The sequence below is a fragment of the Nematostella vectensis genome, chromosome 7 (genome assembly GCF_932526225.1).
Source record: "Nematostella vectensis chromosome 7, jaNemVect1.1, whole genome shotgun sequence".
NCBI classification, from domain to species: Eukaryota; Metazoa; Cnidaria; class Anthozoa; order Actiniaria; family Edwardsiidae; genus Nematostella; species Nematostella vectensis.
The window spans coordinates 16,902,496-16,925,569 of NC_064040.1; the positions used below are offsets into that span (position 1 = coordinate 16,902,496).

General features: G+C 39.3%; 3 protein-coding genes and 3 long non-coding RNA genes across 6 annotated transcripts; 2 read left to right on the forward strand and 4 right to left on the reverse strand.

Annotated features, from left to right (window-relative positions):
* The first annotated feature begins 344 nt into the window (after window positions 1-344).
* On the forward strand, window positions 345-1,531 carry LOC125568409. The gene is made up of 3 exons (XM_048730678.1): window positions 345-604; window positions 704-964; window positions 1,369-1,531. Exons 1-3 carry the CDS (start codon window positions 345-347, stop codon window positions 1,529-1,531), a joined length of 684 nt encoding a protein of 227 aa, XP_048586635.1.
* A 70-nt stretch (window positions 1,532-1,601) lies between these two features.
* Window positions 1,602-2,826, forward strand: LOC125568252. The gene is made up of 2 exons (XR_007312199.1): window positions 1,602-1,665; window positions 2,001-2,826. It is a non-coding gene; the product is annotated as an uncharacterized LOC125568252 (long non-coding RNA).
* Window positions 1,692-3,868, reverse strand: LOC125568251. Its single transcript, XM_048730025.1, has 5 exons — window positions 3,254-3,868; window positions 2,872-2,940; window positions 2,726-2,794; window positions 2,294-2,491; window positions 1,692-2,100 (listed from the first exon to the last, which is right to left on the reverse strand). Exons 1-4 carry the CDS (start codon window positions 3,614-3,616, stop codon window positions 2,435-2,437), a joined length of 558 nt encoding a protein of 185 aa, XP_048585982.1. The 5' UTR covers window positions 3,617-3,868; the 3' UTR covers window positions 1,692-2,100; window positions 2,294-2,434.
* A 4,331-nt stretch (window positions 3,869-8,199) lies between these two features.
* LOC5516044 lies at window positions 8,200-11,819 on the reverse strand. The gene is made up of 4 exons (XR_004297034.2): window positions 9,111-11,819; window positions 8,943-8,986; window positions 8,784-8,862; window positions 8,200-8,709 (listed from the first exon to the last, which is right to left on the reverse strand). It is a non-coding gene; the product is annotated as an uncharacterized LOC5516044 (long non-coding RNA).
* Window positions 11,820-13,283: 1,464 nt separating this feature from the next.
* On the reverse strand, window positions 13,284-17,875 carry LOC116606017. The gene is made up of 4 exons (XR_007312192.1): window positions 17,752-17,875; window positions 17,384-17,464; window positions 14,859-17,307; window positions 13,284-14,510 (listed from the first exon to the last, which is right to left on the reverse strand). It is a non-coding gene; the product is annotated as an uncharacterized LOC116606017 (long non-coding RNA).
* A 3,203-nt stretch (window positions 17,876-21,078) lies between these two features.
* On the reverse strand, window positions 21,079-23,056 carry LOC5516043 (N-alpha-acetyltransferase 80). The gene is made up of 5 exons (XM_032385773.2): window positions 22,922-23,056; window positions 22,676-22,824; window positions 22,383-22,458; window positions 21,873-21,999; window positions 21,079-21,393 (listed from the first exon to the last, which is right to left on the reverse strand). The coding sequence occupies exons 1-5, from the start codon at window positions 23,032-23,034 to the stop codon at window positions 21,157-21,159; spliced, it is 702 nt and encodes a 233-aa protein (XP_032241664.2). The 5' UTR covers window positions 23,035-23,056; the 3' UTR covers window positions 21,079-21,156.
* Window positions 23,057-23,074: the final 18 nt, after the last annotated feature.

Here is a 23,074-nt window from a genome sequence, read left to right on the forward strand (position 1 = left end):
GACACCTGAATAGCCTTAAAATATAATTATTGATCTCATATCCATCGAAAAAATCACTGAAATCCATCAAAATATCTTTTTTGGTGAATTTTCAAAATTCCCGCTTCTTTACACTTTTTTGCTACACCCTATCCGACAGCATGTAAACCGGCTCAATACAATTAGCCAATCATAGCGAGGTAAAAACAATAGGCTTTCCAACCACTTCCGGTTGTGACGTCAAAACAGGAACCCAAAATCTCACACTTCCAAGTAGTTCTTAGTTACTAGCAGTACGGATAGCTTTGAGCTAGAGAAAAATAAGATACGATCTCCTTAAAAACGTGCTATTTTTATCGCAAACGATGTCAACTGATGATGATTCGTCCACTGCATCATCATCTGCTTATAAACCGAGTTCCCAATCAGATACGAATGAGTTTGAGCCGGGCGCTGGACCTTCGAATCAGATAGAAAGTGACTCGGAATCGGAAGAGAACGGATATGCTGGTGAGCCATTAGCCGATCCAGAATGGCTGCTCACCCACGAAACTAAACAGGAACAAAAGAGAGAGATGGAAGAAGATCTCAATAAACGACTCACGAAAGCACGAGATGGCGAATGGTACGAACTACTCGGTAGTTGGAATCTCATACCTCGTTGCCTTTGACTAGTTAGGTCGCTGAGTTGTGATACCAATATTTACCTATGTTTTTTCACTAGGTGTAAATACGAAAATTGTAACACGGAATTCGTAAGAAATATTAACGAATGTTATTGCTGTACTGAGTTAGAGGGCTGCGTGGAAGCACTGCAAAGCGATCTTGTTGTACAAGATTTAGAACCATGCACTAAACTAAAGTGCGTAACCGAACACCCAGGATTTGCTCCGGTGTGCCTGGAGAAATGGAGCCTGAGAATGGCAGCAAAAAAGTTGCGCCGAAGAGATAAGGAAACATACAAGCAGACCGGGACAGAAGAAAGGTATGTATTCCTTTTAGAAGCGCAATTATTATTCACTGGCTACTTGGCGCGTTTTGCTTTTCCTTCTAATTTGTTCTTTGTTATGATATGGCATTATAAACAAGTTCTGATCCGCGCAAACACCAAAATCATTGCTTTTGTAAAAATAATAATTTCTAGTCATATCTTATTTCTTTAAGACACAAAATTTATTCTACTCTTGATGCTTTTGCTGGAACTAAAAAGCCCATTACTAGCTTTCATGTTAGAGTTCGTGATTAGGGTACACATGGCGCCAGCTCTGTAATATCATGTTCTTGTTGCATAAATCAAATAGATAAATCATGTTCAAATAGATCTTGTCTTGTATGTGATTTTCCCTTGAAATCTATTCCACCTCTAACCGCTGCTCGCTTTTATTACAGACTGCTCAGGGCTTTAGCCTACAGGGAGTTTACTAGGCTAATTTATGGAATCATGGGAAGGAAAATAATTCCACTACCTGCATGTGCATACCATGCCATACGCCGGACATTTCCAATGGCTGAAGATGATGACGGTGCTGGTTTTGAACTAAGAGATGATTAATTCCCATTTATTTTCGTTGTTCATTGATTTGGATATTGGAATTATTTCCATGTGTATGTTTTATTTATTATTGGTGCTTTCAGTTAAAGAAACTCTCCCGAATTGTTATCGATTCAAGTACAAATCGTTATAAGGTGGTAGGCAAAGACAATGCTTTTTCTTTACATCAATTTCAGTTGCCAGTTATTTATTTATTTTTAAGTGCAAATAACTAAACAATGAATTCTATTTCTATTTCCTTACATATGTTTAAAAAATTGAACCCCAAATTAATTATAATAAATTGAATTTTTATAGCTGACAGTCTACAACACATTTCACAGAATGTAGAGTGGTTGTCATTAATCCATGAATCAAGTGTACATATGATATTTACTTGTATAAGCACTGCAGCACTCTTATTATTTTCTGCCTTCTAATGAGAAAAGTCTCAATCTATTTCTAAATCTATTTTTGATTTCTGGGACAGGTGGAGATATTCTTGTGACCTTTCATAGGAAAATGGCAAGTGGTGCACCGTCTCTCTTTGCCACTTACAGCTGCTACTTGTCTTGGGGGTTCTAAAGAAACTATAAAAGTGAAAGACTGGAATTAGTTAAATATCTTTTACCCAACCTCATGCATACATGCATAAATGTTTAACTTGCCAAAGACACATGGCTAAGTTAGGCTATATGGCTTGTCTATACACATATGCTTTTGAGTTCAATCATAATTCTGTACTGCTAACCAGTAGAGTAGAAAGAGAGAGAAAAATCAAACCTGGAGCAACTGGTTGTTCAGTAGGGGGCACATCTGTGATGGTCATTTTTTGTCTCTTTGAATGCCTTTCCAAGGCCACCTCTCTTGACTCTCTCTCCATCATAGAGACCATTGGCGCTGGTGTCAGCTCCTGTAGTTCATTTATTGCTGAAGCCAGCTCATCTTCACTCGATTGTAGCAGGAACATGTACAGTTCATCTACATAGTTTGCAATAAATTATTTGGTTGGATTGATAATTGTTTTCAATTCAAAGGCCTTTAGCTTTTACTAGTTATGTATTTTCTTGGTATTAGAACATTAAACTCATCAACGCTAGATGAGTTGGCGGGCCGGTGCCCAATGGAGATTGCCATGTCACATCAGAGTAAAACATAAATAGATTCAGAGATATATTGATATTGGGATTTGATCATTATAAAAATCTAACAAACCTCAGGTACAGATGTGGTGTTATCAAAGGGTTCAATCTCAGTGTCACTTTCAGCAGTGGCTACAGCAGTCTATAAAAAAGTGTAGCAAAAACATATATAAAGAAATAAAATAGGAGTTTTTATAATAAAAAAAAACCCTGACTTACCTCAGGCGCGGATGAAGTTGACGGGATGGCCCACGTGTCAGGCATAAACAAACCAGTGCTAACATCAGTCTGCAAAATAAATACAGCAAAATATAGGGTCAGAGCCTAAACATAGTGAAGATGAAACAATCACCCACGAAAAATACTGATACACGGAGATTATCAATGTAAAAGACTTGCTAAGACTCTGCTGAGGTGCAGATGAAGGGATGGCCCACGTGCCAGGCCCAAACAAACTCTCTGCGCGTTCCTCTGTGCTTTCACCCTCTAAACAATTGAAACCATTTGCAAGTTTATAGACTTGAGTATGGCGAACTAATCGCTTACGAAATCTCTTTTTCTGTCATGTACGATAAATTTGTAAATATAGATATCAACTCACCATTCTTTTGGTGCGTTTTGTTGGGGGAGCTGTCTCCTCATCTTTCCTTCTCATATGCACGGTCGGCCAAACAGACACGCCGAAATCGTCTACTTTCAGTCGCTTTTTCCTCACCTCACCAGCATACACGTTTGGAAAATCGTTCGGCAAAAAGTGCTTTGAGCAGATCGATGCAGTTGTACCTGGCTTCCATACTCGATTCCCCTTTGCCTGTCTTTTAAAATTCACGAAATCGATCCAGCGCCTTCTAAGACTCTTTGCCTCGGGTCGGTCGTCACCATAAAATGGTATCAGATGCAGGGATATCCCTTCTTTTTGCGACGGTACATTGCCACAACCGAATACAATGCACCGATTGGGCATTTTCGTCGATCAAAAACCTTTTTTCTACGTAAAAAATATGTAATAAATCGCAATGGTTTCGCTATGGTCTTGTAGAAGTCGCATGAACGTTGTTGTTTTGAGAATGTGCGAGTCACTTCCGTTCCTGATATGACGTAAACCCCTCGTTCCAGTCATCCTCGGCACGTTTGTTACCGCGTGGAGACTGATGCTGATCGAAAATGAAAAAGTGCGAGTCCATGAGAAATATTGAAAAAGTTTAAAAATACGCCAAAAATGGAACTCGTTGCTACGAAACGTCGTTACTACAAAGTGGAAATTTGCTACGTTGGCACAAATAGTCTAATTTTGATAAGTAGTCTACGACACGCCACCGTGGCAAAGTGGTTAGCATCGATGCTTGTCTCGCTGTATCACCGGGTTCAAATCCCTATCCAGGCGGCGTATTTACTTATTTCTTTTTTAGAATCTAAAACGTTATTGGCAAATGTGTGCTTTCCGAACCACTTTAAATATCGTCATTTCTCTTAATCTAAATCGTACGAATCGGATGCGTGAAGTTTTAGAGGATAGCTATGTTAATAGCTATTCCCCACGAAGATGTGGGGACGTGGGGACATGGGCCATAAATGAGCTGCTAGGGATAAGTTTTAATGTTATTTTTATTTATCATTTTATTTTTTTGCTTTTTATCCATGCGCTTCTTGGTTGTGATACCACCTTACATGAATACGGTTAGGAAAGGAAGCATCGTTCAAGAAGCTTGTCTCCTCACCCAACATCCGCGCATAGGCAGCTGTTAACAGGACAGAGCTAACAGAGCCACAAAATCTATCCCCAACTTAAGCAGCAGCCATGTTCCACAGTTCCAAGTATTCTATCAATTCAACCAATGGAGAGGCGATAGAAAGGCCGTCTGAATAGATCTTAGAGCCACTAAGCATTATTTGTAAGAGAACCTGTTTTCATTACGTATAATTATATATGATAACAAAATGTCTGCGATGTCGTGTGGTGACAAGGACTTAGAAAAATCCGTTTGCGACCTAAAAAATCCGTGTGTATTTTACCCAAAAGAACTGAACTGAACGTGTAGAAATGTATATCTCTAGTAATCTATAGTGGTATAAATTTCCTTTTCCCAAAGTATGTGCTTTTTCATACAAGCCTTGTATTTGAAAATTCGATCCCGTTTTTCGGGGTGTTTGCCTGCTCCGATTTTTTTTATTAGATTTTTAGTGTTATAGAGGGATACTTTTTGTGCAAGAAACTGTTAAAAAACCTTGTGTTTCAATTAATCCAAGGTTGGCCCCTTTTTTGACGTAGATTGACTGGACCAAAGGGACAAACGTTTTTTTCGCAATCCATTGCGCTATGTGAAAACGCATACGTATTCCCGCCTTTCATCCTCGTGGAACCCCTTCTAAAGAATCTATCGCAACATCAATGCGCCTTCTCCATTGTTCTTCCTGATATCCACCCTAGGAAGTACTGGTGGCCCTTGTTGTTACGTAAGGCTTCTGCAGCGTTTCAAGCTGGATAGCCGGGGAAGTCGCTCGACACTTCTCTTCCCATCCAGATCCACTTCTTCGCAGTGGAAAATCGCCCTCTTCAATGGGATTTGTGGGTTTTTCGCGTGGGCTCGCATATGTGACTGTTTAAAGATTACTTAGACCCCTTAGTTAACACATTTATAATTCATTACTCAAGATCTAAATATCGCATATCGCATTCATTAAATGGGGCACTTCGAGTTTGTTGTTTGTTTTTGTTTTCTTTTTTGTCTTGCTCATTCCCTACCAGATACTCCCAGAAGTTCCCAGGCTTTGGCTACCTGCAGTAAAATGTCCTAGCTGTGCTTACGCTAACGATCACACGTTCAGTTTCTGCCTACAATGTGGGTATCGTCGCAATCAGTTGGAAAGTATCAATACCACAAAGAAAGTTAAAGTTGACACCGCAACGCTTGATCGGCGCATTCAATTTCTGTCCTCAGAAAGAGACAAGAAACCCTATCAGAAACAAAAATCACATCTTACAATGGAGTTTGAAGGTTTCTTTTTCTCGCTTCCCACTCCCGAAACACTCCTGTCGGCCTCACCGCTCGATGTAGCTAGATTTCTCGTCTGGAAAGATAATGGCGGTTAAACTAAAATCCACTTTCCTGGAGAGTGGATTTTAGTTTTGGAAGGATCCAGACTGATTCAACTGATTCCAGTGAATCACTCAAAATCCCATAAATTTTTTTTTTAGAAATTTGGAGAAGGGGGTGGCAATTCCAAAAAAACGTACATGGCCGATTCTTCGGGCCCACGGGAAAAAAAAACATGCACAAAAAAATTGCCACTCCCCTCCCCAAATTTCTAATGGTCCACCTAACAGGGTATAATTCATGAATAGTGTCATCGTGTATTTATTACCCTATTTCTAATGGTCCACCAAACAGGGTATATTTCATGAATAGTGTCATCGTGTATTTATTACCCTATTCGTCACAAACGGGGGTGAAAAGGGCAATGGCTAGCAAAGCATAGAGAACAAAGTCACAGCAGGGCTTGAAACGTAAGAGAACTTAGGAAAATCTGCTGTTACAACCAAAACAGAGACATAGCAGGACTAAAATATTATCTTTTTTGGGGGGAGGGGGGTTGGGGCACAATACAGATGCAAGCACAGCCACGCCCCTACTGGTCATTCACTTTTAAATATTGGGGGGGGGGGGGGGGGGGTGGGGGGGACGTGTGCCCAATTCCTCGAGAGGGATTTTCATTAACCCGTGAACTACACTTTAGATTATTACACTTTATTACGATCTGATTCTATTGTTCTCTTTGTTGTAGGTAATCATACAGTTTCGAGTTTTATTCGGGATTAATTTGCACGAGTGAGTTTTTCGGCGAGTGCAATTTGAGCTTTTTGAAAAACTCACAAGTGCAAATTTATCGCGAATTGAACGAGAAAACTGTATGATTACATAAAGAGAGCATAAGATATCTTATGCTCACTTGATATTAATAATATAAATGTACAAATTAGGAATGTCTAGTTTTTGCACAGGGAGCCCAAGCTCACAGTTAGTGGTTTTTGTGGGAAATTCTTAATAAAAGCACACGTCTGAGGTAGGATTGACCGAATTCTACGAAACTTCACAGAGGTAATTAAAATGGTCACTTCTAAACGCTCGGTGAGTTTCGTGTTCTTTTATTAAGAATTTCTCACAAAACCCCAAAACCACTAATTGTGAGCTTGGGCTCCCTGTGGTTTTTGTTTGAAACACTGTAAAACAGCGCGCGTGATTCGTCAACAGCGCGCGCGACGAGTTCTGAAAATTGAAAACTTTCGCATCCCAACGATTTTTTTTTAATGAAAACCACCCTAATAACAGGACTGTATTTGTTTTTATTGTTCATGGCAGTTATCATGCTTCGCTTCGCATTTATATACTAGAAGTATCTTCAAGATAGTGAAGTGCTCGGAGATTGGATTGTGAGATCACGGGCTCTAGGATAATTTTACTCCAAAGTATTGTGTAATGCCTCGTTAGTGTTTAATAAACTACGCATTTCTTTCCTCTACTTGTTATGTTTGAATTGTTTTGGCTCTTCCAGCGAGCTGTCCCGTGTTTGTTACGACAAACGAGTCGACCACCAGCGTTTTTTCCCATCCCCGCTTCCCAATTATTTTATTATATAGCGTATCGTTGAAAAGGGTAAAATACATTCCTTGCTACAGCTTTTGCAATTCATGCCTTCTTCTATTTGGAAATTCAGAGCCAGTTTTTCTAGCATTACAGCTGGATCGATCGCCATTACTACGGGTACATTACTTCTGTAAGAGTATTAAAAGTTTGTTCTACGAATACATGAATTTATTGTTTTAGCCAGACAATAAAATTGGTTGAAAAAACTACCACTTCTATTTTCAAAAATAACAAAATGATTTTTGTAGTTGTTTGCAAGATCATTCAATTCGATGAATTGAGAGCAGCCCTTTTCAGTAGCACTTTCTTTTTTTTCTTAAAGATTGCATTAGTTTCAGTTCTGTCAGACGTTGTCTGACAGAACTCCTGTAGTAAATTTTGCCAAAAAAGAAAAAACCTCGCCAAGAATGAGACCACGCAACGCCGAGTCCGAACAACCAAAAGCGATTTTTGGAGCATCGATTCTACTAAACTGGTGCGCATGCGCCGTAATGTAACACAGGGAACCCACACAAAAAAGACTAAAAAAAACTACAAAATTAGACTTGCTCTCCGCTCGCTCCTAGGGGGGGGGGACGTAGGGGTTAGCGGTATGTATTGGCCTTTTTTGGTACTGTATTGCGGTAAGAGCAAAAAACATGCGGTATTTCAAATCACCCGGTAAGGCGGATAAAAATACTGCAGTGCTAATTAGTCCCGCGGTGCGGTCAACGTATGCTCTTCAAAACCTCCCCCTTCTGTGGGGGTATGCGAAATTTCCAGTTTTTTTCTGCGGTATTTTCGAAAATTTTGCGCTATTGAAATAATCAGACCCCAACGTCACCTATTTTATTTATGCTAGTGCAAAAAGTCTAAAGATGGAGGGTATGATATTGTGCAGCAGATAATCAACCAAAAACATTCATCACCATCGCAGTATTTATTCATAATTACAAACCAGATAATCTTTCCAATATATACATGTAAAATATGTTACCAGGAGAAAACTAACAAAAACGGCTGCCAATTTTAAGATTGGTGCAAATATGCATTATGTGGTGATGCTGTTCAACAATTGCTTTAATACAAAGAAAAAGCTGGCTGTTAATTAAAACTTGGTGTAAACTGCACGTGTATTGGTAACAGTTGTTCTGATTTAGTATGTTATCATGTCTCGGTTTTACAACAGTAGTATGTGAACCGTTTTAATGCAACTAGTTTGTGGTATGACCAATGTCTGTTTAGAGCTGTCTGCCGGCTACGAAAAACCAGATGGAAAACCCTCTTCAAAATATTTTCGTGGGAAAAACCACCTGGAAACGTAGGCCTGGCCCAATGCAGGACAGCGGGTGCACCCAGGCGTGTGCTGTAGTTTGTGATATAGAATTTTGTAGGTGACTGAATTGTTGTATTCTGTTCTAGTTTCAGTAGCAATCTGAAAAAAAAAAAAAAACAGAAAAACATTAGATCTAGCTTCATCTTCAAATAAAGGGTGTTCCAAATACTTACAATAAAAGCAGTCCTTCTTGGGAGTTGGCGATTACTCAAACATCAATTCTTTCCACTTCTAACAAAATGCAACATCAACCTTGATAAAATAAAAATGATTAGACAAATCCATATAAGATGATTCCTGCATAATTTTACACACAAATGTGGATGACATACCTTTCCTCCCATCTCTACATGCCACCCAACCTCACAGCCTGGACCTGAAAAGAAAGTAAACAATTAAACAGTCATTTCATTAGTTAACACACTAGGTCAAAAATGGTTCTTGATATTTACAAAACCCTATTATTAGTAGTCCCCATGCATGTATAAATGATATCTCACCTTTCTGTTAGTTCTCCATGAGCATCATCTCATCTCGTACGATTCAGAGGAAACCTACGGAACACCTACTCCTACCAACAATACACTACATGCATCCTAACACAATAGATACTGTATCTGACCTAGGAAGAGCACTCAACCATTTGCACTTGCTGCATATGTGCTTATGTTATGAACATGCAATTAGGCACATAACAAAACGCATTGTCTAATCTACATCATCCTTAACTATGCTTCTTCAATGATCAAGGAAAAGTACATACTGAAACCGTAATCTTTTAACAGCCAAGGAATTGTCTCTATCCAATATACTGTCCATGTTGTTGTAGGTTATCTTTGCACTCTGAAATGAACCACAGATAACACCAAGGGGGGCCTCCATCCAGAGATGACCTTTAACAGTAGAAATCGACCTGACAGGTACACTGAAGACCACAGGACAATCACAACACATCCACTGGTATGGCTGACAAGCTTTAGTACGCTGCACACAGATGAGCTGAACACCTCCATCAGGGGGGATCAGGGGATGATTCCTTTAACACCACAACAAGCTGATGGACACTGGAAAACCTCTCAGCAGGGGCATCTCAAGACTGCAACCCAGAGTTGAACAGGACTCCCTCCCAGTAATACCAAGGGGTACACCATCAACTAGGTCGGGTAATTGTGCAAGATAAATGGGTAGGTGCTTAGCTGCCAGTGTCCAAAACTTACACTGCAAAAGAGCAAACACATGCATCCCCCCAAAAAAACCCACGTTGAATGGAATTAGAAAACAGTTGGTTACATATTACCGGAGAAAAATTAGCAGGCATGGTGAAGAACATGTTGAACAGGTTAACCAGAGAAACAGTATTCTGACAGCATGGGAAGCCACTCTGCACTGTTGAAATCCTTTGGAGATTGGGAACCCTCAGCAAGAAAGGGATTGGGTGCACTCACAGGGAAGCACTGCTCACGGGCAAGGTAGATTGGCAAGAAGTTCTGTGTGATCTGAAGGTGGGTTCCCTAGATGTCCCTGTCAACTTGATAGCCTAGAGGTCCATCTGCATGACCTGGCGTGTGCTGGGGGTAGCCTAGATGACGTTCGCATAACGTGAGAGGAGAGGTGGACCATCTACCATACCCAGGTAGAGCCTAGATAGTGCTGTCTGCGGGACCTGAAGTAAGCTTGGTAGACTAGAGGATACTGTGTGCATGACCCCAAGAGCTGGGTAGTCTAGAAGCAGCAATCTGTATGTTTTGAGGAGAGGTGGATTGTCTCTATGTCCCCATCTATCTGACATGGTGTCAACTGGGTAGCCCAGAGATCCCTGTCTGTAGTCCTGGAGAGGTGGCTAGCCTAGATGTCATCGTCTGTGATGTCCCCATCTGCACAGGGTGTATGGCAGGTGCTTAGCTGGCAATATTCAAAACTTACACTGCAAAATAGCAAAACACATCCATTCCCCCCCCCCCAAAAAAAATAAACTCATGTTTAATTATGAGATTAGTGGCTTAAATGAAAACAGTGATGCTACATTACCAGAAACACATTAGCAGGCATGGTGAGTAGGTCGCACAGGTAGCCAGAGAAACAGTATTCTGATAGCATGGGAAGCCAAACCAAACATGGTGAAATCCTTTGACTGGGAGCCCTTGGCAAGAAAGGTATTGGGTACACTCACAGAAGCAATGCCTACAGATGGACTTGACAACCAAGACACAGCAGCCCTTTCCTAAACAGCAGCCAATATATGCAGTGGGGCAGGTGGATAGCCTAGTTGTGGAGGTGGGTTGCCTAGATGTTCCCATCAACTTGATAGCCTAGCGGTCCTCTAAATGACCATGAAGTGAGCTGGGGGAAGCCTAGGTGCTGCCATCTGCCTGCATGACCTGAGGAGAAGGTGGACTGCATAGATGTATCGTCCAACAAAGACACAGTGTGATATCCCTATCTGCACAGCCTGGGGGAAGGTTGTTTGCCTAGATGTCCCGGGTATGTCCTGAAGAGAGGTGGGTAGGCTAGTTGTCCTCATCTGCCAGACCTGGTGTAAGCTTGGTGTACGGACCACGAGGTGTCTGTTGCCTAGAGATGTTTCTCTGCCAAGTAAAATAGCGAGACTGGTGCTGTCTGCATGACTAGAAGCAAGCTGTGCATGTAGTGTGGCAAACTGCAGTGATGCTTTCAGTGGATGTGGATACCTCTAGTAGAAACCTTCAGACCTTTATATTAACTCCTCCTAACCAAGTCACCACTACCAATGCTCAGGCTGAAACGTATTTTCAAAGGCAAAGCACATTGTTGTCCCAAACCCCAAAAATTACAGATCACAAAACTATACTACCGAAGCTGACAACATAACACACAATGAAAATAAGATTAATCAACACTAATGAAGGGATGACCCAGTTTGTATTCTAAGTACCTAAAACACCATCTACCACATTTTTACATTGAGCTACAATATTTCTTGTTTATGTAGTAAATATAATGTAAATAATCTCCTACATTTACAACTACAAACAAAACAATTGTTCACAAGTTTATGGTGGAATATATTTCCTTACCACGACACTGGTTATGGTTTAATGGGATGGATTACTGTATAAACGCAAGCAAAAGACAATGTTGCCAAGTTGCAAAGATCGTAAAAAATTTGCTTACCATGATACTGATTATGGTTTATTGGACTGGTTACTGTTTGAACACAAGCAAAAGACAATGTTGCAAAGTTCGTAAAAAATTTGCTTACCATGAAACTGATTATGGTTTAATGGGATGGATTACTGTATAAACGCAAGCAAAAGACAATGTTGCGAAGTCGCAAAGATCGTAGAGAAAATTGCTTACCATGAAACTGATTATGGTTTAATGGGATGGATTACTGTATAAACACAAGCAAAAGACAATGTTGCCAAGTTGCAAAGATCGTAAAAAATGTGCTTACCATGATTATGGTTTATTGGACTGGTTACTGTTTGAACACAAGCAAAAGACAATGTTGCAAAGTTGCAAAGATCGTAAAAAATTTGCTTACCATGAAACTGATTATGGTTTAATGGACTGGTTACTGTTTGAACACAAGCAAAAGACAATGTTGCGAAGACCATCAAAATTTGCTTACCATGATACTGATAATAGTTTATTGGACATGTTACTGTTTGAACACAAGCAAAAGACAATGTTGCGAAGACCATCAAAATTTGCTTACCATGATACTGATAATAGTTTATTGGACTGGTTACTGTTTGAACACAAGCAAAAGACAATGTTGCAAAGTAATGAAGATTGTAATTAATTGCATACCTTTCTTGAACTGTACCATTACTAGTTAAGACCACAAGGCTGGAAATGTTTGAACAAGCATTGCACAAAGGAATTGTACACAAAAAAGAGAACCATGTAGGCTTACTAAGTTGCATTGAGTGCTAAATATGTGTTAACCACAATGTTTTTACATCATATCTGCATACCTTCACCGATGCTCAATTAGTGGCACCTTTTTTATCGTTTACCATCACACCTAATGAGAAGTTTAACTACACAATTCTGCGGATCCAACAGGGTTACTGCCTACTTATGAATTGCGTTAAACAAATGGTTTGCACGAAAAACAAGACTATCTTACTAAATTACATATGAACCTCAAATTGAAAATGACATCAATCAGAAAAATATGCTGCTTACCCTAAACCTGTTCTCAAATGCAGTCCGTTCCAACTCAAGCAAAATACAATACGTTGAACATATAAAAATTCACAGACAATTTCAAAAGCAATGTAATAAACAAAAAACAATTACAACTACCAAAAGTTGACTATTTATGAAACAGAGATGTACCTGGTACATAACTTCCAGCTGATGATTGAGGCTTCCATTACAATTCTGCCATCGCAATAAATAGAAACACTGTTGCCCACTAAAAACTTTTACATTCTTACCGTCTGTTTTTGGTCAGATGAACGAGATTGAAAAACATCAGTGTTGCATCACCCTCGAATTTCAAATAATTGACACGAAGACCTTTAGACAGCTGTTAATTCAAGCAAACACTACTGCACTACACTACAAAAATAGTATTGAAGAACAAATAATTCTTGGTTGCTTACTTTAGGCTATCCACAATTTGGTGCTTGAAACACACTTCTCAATTTTCATCTCTCACAAAGGTTTTGCTCTCTCATCAATTTCTTTTTTGTGAACTTATCTTCGATTCCTGGAGATTTACTTGAGCTCTTAAAAATTTTCTTGTCCAACCCATCTGATTCTTTGGATTACTGGATAAAATTTCATACACTTTTATTTTGCTTATCTTTTATTCTTGGATTTACTTGAATCTTTCATGCTTGGTCATTCAATAACTTTGTGAGCTTGCACTAATAACTTTATAGCTTTTGTGACGTTGGTTACTGCTTGTATCTGTGCAACTTCAAACTTCTTACTTTCTCTCAAAAAAACACTTCAATGAACTTCTACCTTGGCCAAAGACTTAACTGGAATCTGGAAAACACCAATACACCCACAAAACACTTGCCTGAAGTCCAACTCACAAGATACTTGTTACTTCTTACAGCAGTCTACATGGTCAATCCGAAGAATTTTCCCTATGGACAATACTTTCCTTGACAAGCTTACCAGGCTAATTTTGATAACTTTGAAGGGCTTCATTTCGGGCTTAGGTTTCTTGGAACTAGCAAATTAACAGGAAAAACATCTCCCTCCCCAATTATCTTGAGCTTCCAACAATTATGCTTTCCTCTCAAAATCGCTCTTGCTCGATTAATTCATACAGAGATATACTTGTTTTGAGGACTTGGTTATTCAGGTTTCTCAACAATAAAATTCGCCTGGACTTGGCATTGCATTCCCTTGCTTTAGCCCCTCTAGTTCAACTATCTAAAGCTGAAAAAAAAAAAAAAGACCAAGCCTACCCCCACACACAACTCAGTGCCTCAAATATTTCTCTTATCAAAACATGACCTAGCTTCCAATATACAAACCAGAAACATTAAAAAAGCAACAAACTCCCAAAATTATTAAGTATGGATACCTGATTCTTGTATTGACTGCATGAATCTGGGGTTGCCTTTTAACCTAATCACCAATTACAAAGACTCACATTTCCATAGCCACACAGCTGTAAAAATTAAGAGTTGCAAGTGCCCCTCCCTAAAACTCCAAGTTGACAATGTCCCGACTTTGGTTACTCAACTTGATGAATGTGGTGTCGCTCTTTAATCCCAAAGCTCATAACGGAGGAATCCGGTCATCACCAATTATGAAGACAACGCTGGAAAACTCAAAAGGATTTACAAGCGACCCTCCCCCTCAAAAAAACACAATAGTCCAAGATAAGATCTGGATACCTGATTCTTTGGTTACTCGACGGCATGAATCTGGTGTTGTACTTTAACCTCATCACCAATTATGAAGACTTGCATTTCCAAAGTTTTTGAACCCACAGTACTGGAAAACTAAAAAGTAGTTGCAAGCTCCCCTCCCCAACCCCCCAAAAACACACAAGGCTAAAGATCTGGATACCTGATTCTTCAGTAAATCGACTTGACGAATCTGGAGTGGCACTTTAACCTCAACACTAATGAAGGAATTTCCATTTCCAAAGCTTTTGAGGCCACACTGCTGGAAAACTAAAAAAAAAGTCGCTAACACCCCTCCCACCCAAAAAAAAATTACTCAAACTTGACATCTTATACCTGATTCTTTGGTTACTCGACTGCATGATCTGGTGTTGTACTTTAAACCTCATCACCAATTATGAAGACTTGCATTTCCAAAGTTTTTGAACCCACAGTACTGGAAAACTAAAAAGTGGTTGCAAGCTCCCCTCCCCAACCCCCAAAAAACACACAAGGCTAAAGATCTGGATACCTGATTCTTCAGTAAATCGACTTGACGAATCTGCTGGAGTGGAACTTTAACCTCAACACTAATGAAGGAATTTCCATTTCCAAAGCTTTTGAGGCCACACTGCTGGAAAACTCAAAAAAGTCGCTAACACCCCTCCCACCCAAAAAAAAAAAATTACTCAAACTTGACATCCTATACCTGATTCTTTGGTTACTCGACTGTGTGAATCTGGTGTTGTACTTTAACCTCATCGCCAATTATGAAGACTTGCATTTCCAAAGTTCTTGAAGCCACAGTACTGGAAAACTCACAAAAGTTCCAAGCACCCCTCCCCCCAAAAAAAACAACAACAACACAATAGTCCAAGTTAACAAGGTCCGGATACCTGATTGTTTGGATATTCGACTTGATAAATCTTGTGTTGCACGGAATTCCATTTCCAATGCTTTGAAGCCACACTGCTGGAAAACTCAAAAGGAGTTGCAAGCGCCCCTCCCCCCACAAATTCACCATGTCCATACTGACAATAGGTTCCTGGTAGCTGAGATGCTAGATGCAAAGTCTTTAAATTTTATTTCACCTCATCCTTTCAACTTATGTAAATCAACTTTTTACTTAAATTCCAAACTTTCTTGCTGGTCTGCTGGAAATATTTGAATAGCCATGCAAAAAACACACCCATCACAAATGATCCAAATTCACCAAACAGTATCACCAAACAGTATTTAATTACCAAGTGATATTCTGTGTGCACTTGATGCCAGTTTTTCTTTAGCCTCAAATGTCGACACTTTCTTGAGAATGTGCAGCAACTTGCTTTTCAGATATTAATGGCCATATACTGGAAAATGAAAAGGAGCAACAAGCACCCCTCCCCATGAAACACAAGTTTAAATTGACAATGCCTTGGACACCTTAGATCCAATTCCAATGCTGGAAAATTAACCACAGGGGCGCTCCCCAAAAAAAACAATGATCCAAACTGAATGGCAATTATGTCGGAATACCTTTTTTTTTGTTACTGAACAGCATGTATCTGGTAATTGCACTTGTTCATCATCAACAACAGGGAGGACCAAATATTTCAGAAGTTTTGAAGCCACACTGTAAAATTCAAAAGGAGCCACAAGCACCCATCCCAACCCCCCAACTAAAAACCAGCCCAAACCGACAACTGTCTGAATACCTGATTCTTTGGTTACTTGATTACAATCCCTCTCACAAGACTCATGTTGGAATTTGAGTATTTGAAGCCTTACTGGAAAACTCAAAAAGTAGTTGCAAGCTCCCAATTGGTAATTGTCCAAATTGGTAATGTCCAGATACCTGAGGCACCAAGGCTTCCTTTTCAAATAGCACTTTCACTTTTTGTGATCTTGAATTAGGCTTTTCTTGGATAATTATACATTTTCTCAATTCATGCTCAGTTTTTCTTCTGTAAGAAATAGAATGCACACCCCCACCACAACAGAAACTTTAAATCCAATGTAGTTATCGGGAAACAAACCAGATATGATGGTCTATGGACAGTCCTTGATGGTTTACTCTGGTAAGCACGCAACTGTGATCCACTAGTAAGGGTAGTGCTGAAAGGCTTAAACCAAAGCACACACATTGTCCTATACTACTGTTGTCATGATAATATCAAATGCAAGTCTATGGCTGCTATGTACTACTAAGTTCACCACAATGAGAACACAATGCTTACGGCGTTTAGGATCTTAGCTGGATGCTCCATGGCAATGCGCTTTATTACTCTGGATGTATGGGTGCACTCTGCTTGGATGGAGAGAGAAACACCAAACTCTATGCATACAACACTCTACAACTTCCCAATAGCAATGCACAATCCATATGGTATCAACACATAAATCAGGTAGTCTTGTCCACTAAGCTTGTCCCCATTCTAACTTGGTTAGCATCATTAGAAAAATAGATACTTTGTGCCCACAATGAACAGCGAACTTGTTGGTCAACTCTCACTCCTTCACAAAATAAGTAAAATTTAGCCAGCTTGCCTTTCTCTTGAAACTTGAGCAATTGGATATCCTTCCAGGAAATCGTTTGCTAGGGATGCAAGTAGAGCACATGTGTTGCCCAAAAAAAACACCTATCTGCTATGTTAAACTACACAGGTAAATGGTACCTAATCTATAGCAACATATGCAGCAAGTGAACAAAAACTTTTGAAGGCTTTTAGTAGGTTGAGTGCTCATAAAGGCTATCACGGCTTAAATAAAACAAGCCTTCTCCTCTGGCTACACAACGGCCAAGCCTCAAACAGCATTCACTCTTTCCAGCACAAGCTGATCCAGGTGGCGTAGGACATCTTCACAGGATGCACTGTGATTTTATAAGAGATAAGTTTTTAGTCAACAAATTAAATTTCTCCGTTTGTTTTTATCAGATTAAGACTTACATGTGGCCTTTTTTCAAACCCTGGACCACGCACTACAGTTGAGAATTAGAGTAAGCCTCACTCAAAGATCCAGCTTTCACTCTGTGAAAAGAAGACATTCATGATGAAGTAATGAAGGGATACAAAAATAATATTGCTTTCAACCTTTTAATAAATACATTCTTATGAGAAAGACCTCCTGATAAAAATATCAATATACAATATTTACATTTTTCGAATATTAAAAAAAATAGAAAACTGTGTGCCACCCGTATCAAATGCTAGCATAAATATCTGACGTTAGCTTGTGCCTCTTTGTCTCGAGTGATTCCATCACGCCATTCAAACGCATCTGGCGTCCGCTCGCGTTTCCGTGACACAATACTAACATCGTTTTCTTTCCTCCGAGTGGTTTCTTCGTAATTTGTCTCTGTCCGTTCGCAGCTTTTATATGATTCCTTATAGTCGGTGGAGTTGCAGTTTTTAGGATTACATTTACTTAATTCCCGAAAAAAATCGTCTATACCTAAGAGATCCTCGTCGTCTTGAAAGGAAGCAGTAGTGTTCCAACCATGTCCGCCAGAATTCCACTCGTACGCGGCGCTTTTTCTTCGTCTCTTCGTCTTTCTCAGACAGCGATCTGCAATTTCGTCATTCAATCTCCGAATAGACTTTTCAAGAACAGCTACCTTATAGAAATCGGGAGTTCTTTTCCGTTTGATTGCTTTTTGCTTTGCCAGGCAAATAGAAAGAAGCGACCAAAGCTCCTTGTCGGACTCGCTGAAGCGTCCATTTTGTTTTCGTCGTACGACTCCTCCGCACATATTGTTGTACTACAAACACACCAAATATCAAAGTTCAACGAAAAATCACTAGATATCTGCTCCTAGTTGTTACTGTCTCTTAAAGTCTATTCCTCCGCTACGTTGACGCTAGAAGTGGTGTTTTTCCTGCGTTTTCAACGTCAAGCTTACGTTTACGAGTGATGTCGAGTACCTTTCGCTTGCTGTCTTCCAACTTCAGTGCTGTTCTTCGTTTCAAAAACTAAGATACGAGAAAGAAACATATACAACACACAACGTGTTTTTAAGAGAAGAATGCCTAAAAAATTTCGGAGGCCCTTTTTTAACGAACTATCATTATCAGTAGTGCTGCCTAGCGAAAACCGAACTGCGTTGTATTAAAAAACAAAAGCCAAGTGTTATTTTGCTAACGCTTGAGTTTTTAAATGCTTAAGAAAAAGAATTTTCGAAAATTTAGGGCTTTTGTTAGAGAAAACAGGAATACCCTACCATCACCTTGAAGGGCCAGAGAAAACTGATAACGACGCAATAAACGAAGCACGTATAAAGGGCGGCTTCATGCGGTAAAACCTGCTAAACAGGTTTGACGAGATTTTCCACCAATCAGATAGCTCCAAAAATGCGTCACCCAGGCAATTCCACCAATCAGAATGTTTTACTCTACGTCACGTCTATGACGTGTTTGTTTACGAGCTTGTTCTAGAATCCAGTCTATCACGGTCACATATGGAAACGTGCAGCTTGGCTAGCTTTGCGGGTTTTCATTGTTCTAAATATTTACCCCTTTACCCCTGTTTTGAAAACAGGGGTAAAGTGTCGAGACAGGATGTCGTGCGTGCTCGCCGAGCCTTTCATAATGCTGTATAGAACTTTTTATCTGTCACGAACGTAAATATGGCGCATATTTCGCTTCACTCACGGTCACCAGAGGCTCCGAGCTTCACAGCGACAACGATTTGAGCGAAGCGAATCGTTCTCACCGCGAAGCTCGGAGCCTTTGGTACCCAGGGTAGATAGCCTACCTGTAGGCTTTAGATGCTGAGCTTTAGATGCTGATTTCGGCGATAAAAACCCTCGAAATCTCCCCGGCGCCTCTCATTTTTTGTCACTCGAACCCAAGATGGCGGCCACGAACTACGATTTCTAGGGCCCGCCCCTTTCGAGGGTTTTTATCGCTGAAATCAGCATCTATTTTAGGAAGTTCTGGGCTCGATTTGTTTTTATGTTACCGTAAAAGAGAGCGCTTAGGCTATGAAATGGAAATCATACAAAGAGAGGAAAAGTCCCGAGAAAAGAAAGAATTAAGTATTTATTAGCTTTTTGCATAAAATAACATTTACGATATGATAAAAATTATGCAGTGGAATGCAAACATTACTTTCCAAATATTTAATGGCTGGATGGACCATAGCATCAAAGAGAAAAAAAATGATAGAACGTGCGCTCGGACAACTGGAATTGCCCTATCCCAGAGAAAATCAGATCAGATCATTTTCCATCAGATAACTCGTTCGTATTTACATACGCACGATAATCGTACAAATACATTTATGCTCTCTTGCTCGATATCGGTAAAGGAGAGCGAGAACAATCGAATCCGCCACACAAGCTATTTTTTGTTTTCATCAAACTTTTCCAAAGTCAAAGTTTGGGGATTGAAATAAAACTAAAACATTCAATGAAAAATAAAATGAAAATCTCATTTTATATACAGTGCACTATAGTCTATGATCGCTTGCCAGTATTCCCAAAAATTTCTTCGGAAGTGGTTCGACAAAATGTATTCCTTTATTGCTTTTCCCAAAAATTGCGTAGTGAGAATAACCAAAACTGTTTATGCTGATACTCGAAACAGAAAATAAAAATTTGGCGTCATTTAAATTTCGCGAATTTATCGCGAAAATTGGAATGCGCAAAAATTGAGTGAGTTCACAAAAAACCTTTGGGTGGAATATTAACCGTTTAATAAGGTTTATAGAAACACCTTGTCCATTAGTCTTGTGCGTCCTGTAGCTGAATATGCCTCCCCAGCGTGGTCTCCACACACTCAAAAGGACATCAATTGTGTCGAGTCAATTCAACGCCGCGCTGCCCGCTTTGTCACAAACGATTATCGTAGAGATAGTAGTGTTTCAAACATGATTGCCCAACTAGGATGGCAATCGTTACAAAATCGTAGAGTGGTAAATGATATTTCGTTATTTTACAATGTTAATTTTCATCACGTAAACATTGACTTTCCCACTGACATTAAGCTGAGACACTTCAATTATGCTACTAGGACTAGTGCCCGTCATTGTTTCCAGTTTGACCATCCAACACCAGCAGTAAATTGTTACAAGTTTTCGTTCTATGTAAGATCTGTTCCAGTTTGGAACTCACTGTCTCAATCATGCTTTAACAATATATCAACTGTAACACAATTTCGTGCGGCCTTGCCTAGCGAGCTAATCCTGCAATGATCGTATGCTTTATTTATTTGTTTTTAATGTGTTTTTTGTGTATCATTATTATTACTTGATTGTACTGTTTATTTATGTATTATTTATTATTATTTATTTATTCTGTTGTTGTAGTCAGCTTTTTTTTTTTTTTTTTTTTTTTTTTTTTTTTTTTATCCATTGGTCCTTGGTCGTCGACCGCTCATTGCCGGATTAGCTTGCTAGGGGCAATTATCCTAATTAAAGATTAAAGATTAAAGATTTATTCCTCCAATATACATATGGTACCATAATGGATTGAGGTGGACAACTTGATTTTTGTGGAACTAAATTTAGCCCACGCATGTTTTTGTTTCAGTTTTGTTGATTACAGTACATTTCATACAGTAGTTTTGCTTGATTTTATTGTCAAAATATTGCAGAATCGCGAAATACCAAGTGCAATGAGATCAAGAACACACAATAAAACATGTGAAATGATAAAAATACTTTATTTCAAATATAAACAACATAAAATATATGCATTTGTATTGTAATTTCTCTAATCAATCTAAAACTCCTTCACCATCCAATACTTTTTATCATCGCTTGCTTCAGCAGACGTGTTGGATGGTATGAGTGGTGGTGGGGGAGGGGGAGGTGGGGCAGGATTTGTCACCATTGGTGCTGTTGGAGTTGTTGCTAGTGTCTGACTTGGTGTATTTGGTAAGTCCTTGAGTGTAGCTTTCTTAATACTATTATCTGTCTTGGTATTTTTCTCTCCTAGATGCTTTCTCAAGGCAGCAAACTGTGGAGACAAGAAGCAAATTTCTTGTAAGTTGCACACACTCATGAGGTATATATTTTTTTATATTGGATCTTAAATCATTGCCACTTACAGTAACGGGCCATCAAGATCATGCTATTACTAAAAATCCTGGGCTATCGGCAGCCCCGCCCCTCTCCTGCTTTCACTGGGATGATATGCAATGTGCTAAGAACAGGGAAAGGGAAATCCACACCCCAACTAATTATCTTTACAAAATTGAAAACTTACTGTGGACATGTGGGAGAAAACTAGCAGGGGGCGTATGTCATGTGACATGTAACATGAAACAGCTTAGAGCTTCCAGCTTTTAGTGGTTTGGTAGATGTCACAGGAAAGGGTGAGCACAACCAACACCCCAAGCTATGTTATGGCTCATTCCTGAGCACAGCAAACCACATTAGAATGACTGGGACCAGGCTGGCATGCTAACCCCAGAATAACATTGTAAATCTAAGTACCTGAGCTGGTGACAGCAGAGTATGATTTGGCCGTATAGCAGACACAGGATGAGAGTCCTGATAGCCTAGACAGTGGTAGAACTTGTACTTGTCATGAGTACTCAGATGGAGTTTGTGATATCCTAAACTTATTGAATGAGAGACATATATAAGACAATTTGCCGAGGCTTTTCTAACAGTTCTTAAAGAATGTCGATCAACTCCACCTTTTGTATTGTTTATAATTGAAAATACAATGGTTTATTTGCAAGAAAACTTCAAAATACCATCCATGATTGAATTCTGATACTTTATTAATGTTATTTATTTGAGAGTTTTTTACTTGCTTGAATTAGCAGATTGATTCTTTGTGTGACTTGGCAATGAGCAAGAGCATAAAATGGTGGCGTGATTGACCTTCTTTTAATGGCCAGTTTTGGGAAAGGTAGATATGCTTTGTTTAATTTTCATCCCAAATCATCCCAATGGATGATATAATAACTGTTTTACATGAATACCTGTGTTACATACTTTTGAGCAAAAGATTCTGATCTTTGCATCAGTAACCTTCCATAGCCACAACCTCTTTTTGATTTAGGGACAATGACTGAAAGTAAATCAAATAAAAGATAGTAAAGCTCTAAACATTACATTTTTATGGCAACATTTACCATAGGCTACCATAGTCTAATCCCTGGAAATATATATCTAGCTCACTTATGTCCCCTTCACCAAAATGACAGAAGAAGAAAAAACATATCAATTCCTTTTTTTCTTGGAATTCTTTGGATTTCCAGAACTCTCCTTGGTACTTTATGTCTTACCATTTTCTATAAAAAGTGCATCTTCACTTCCATGGACCTTCGAAAATACACAGTGACCCACGACTTCAGTACTGTGACACCGAGGATCTCTTCGAACGAGCACCATGGCGCACGGGAAATTATCATTGGAAAGATTTAAACTGTGATATCTTGAATAACATCAATATACAAACATTATCAACAAAAAAATATTCTTGACCACAAATAATAAAACAATAATGAATAATAAAACAAAATGGCACATACCTCGCTGCTTTACTTCTGGGCCATTCTGAACTTAAAAGGTTGACCACTTCTTCTGCAAATGTAACATTTTCGTGTAGTTTAAGAAAGTCCGTTTCTTCTTTGCTTTTATCCATTTCGACCAAACTAAAAACATTTCTGAGAAATAACAATAAT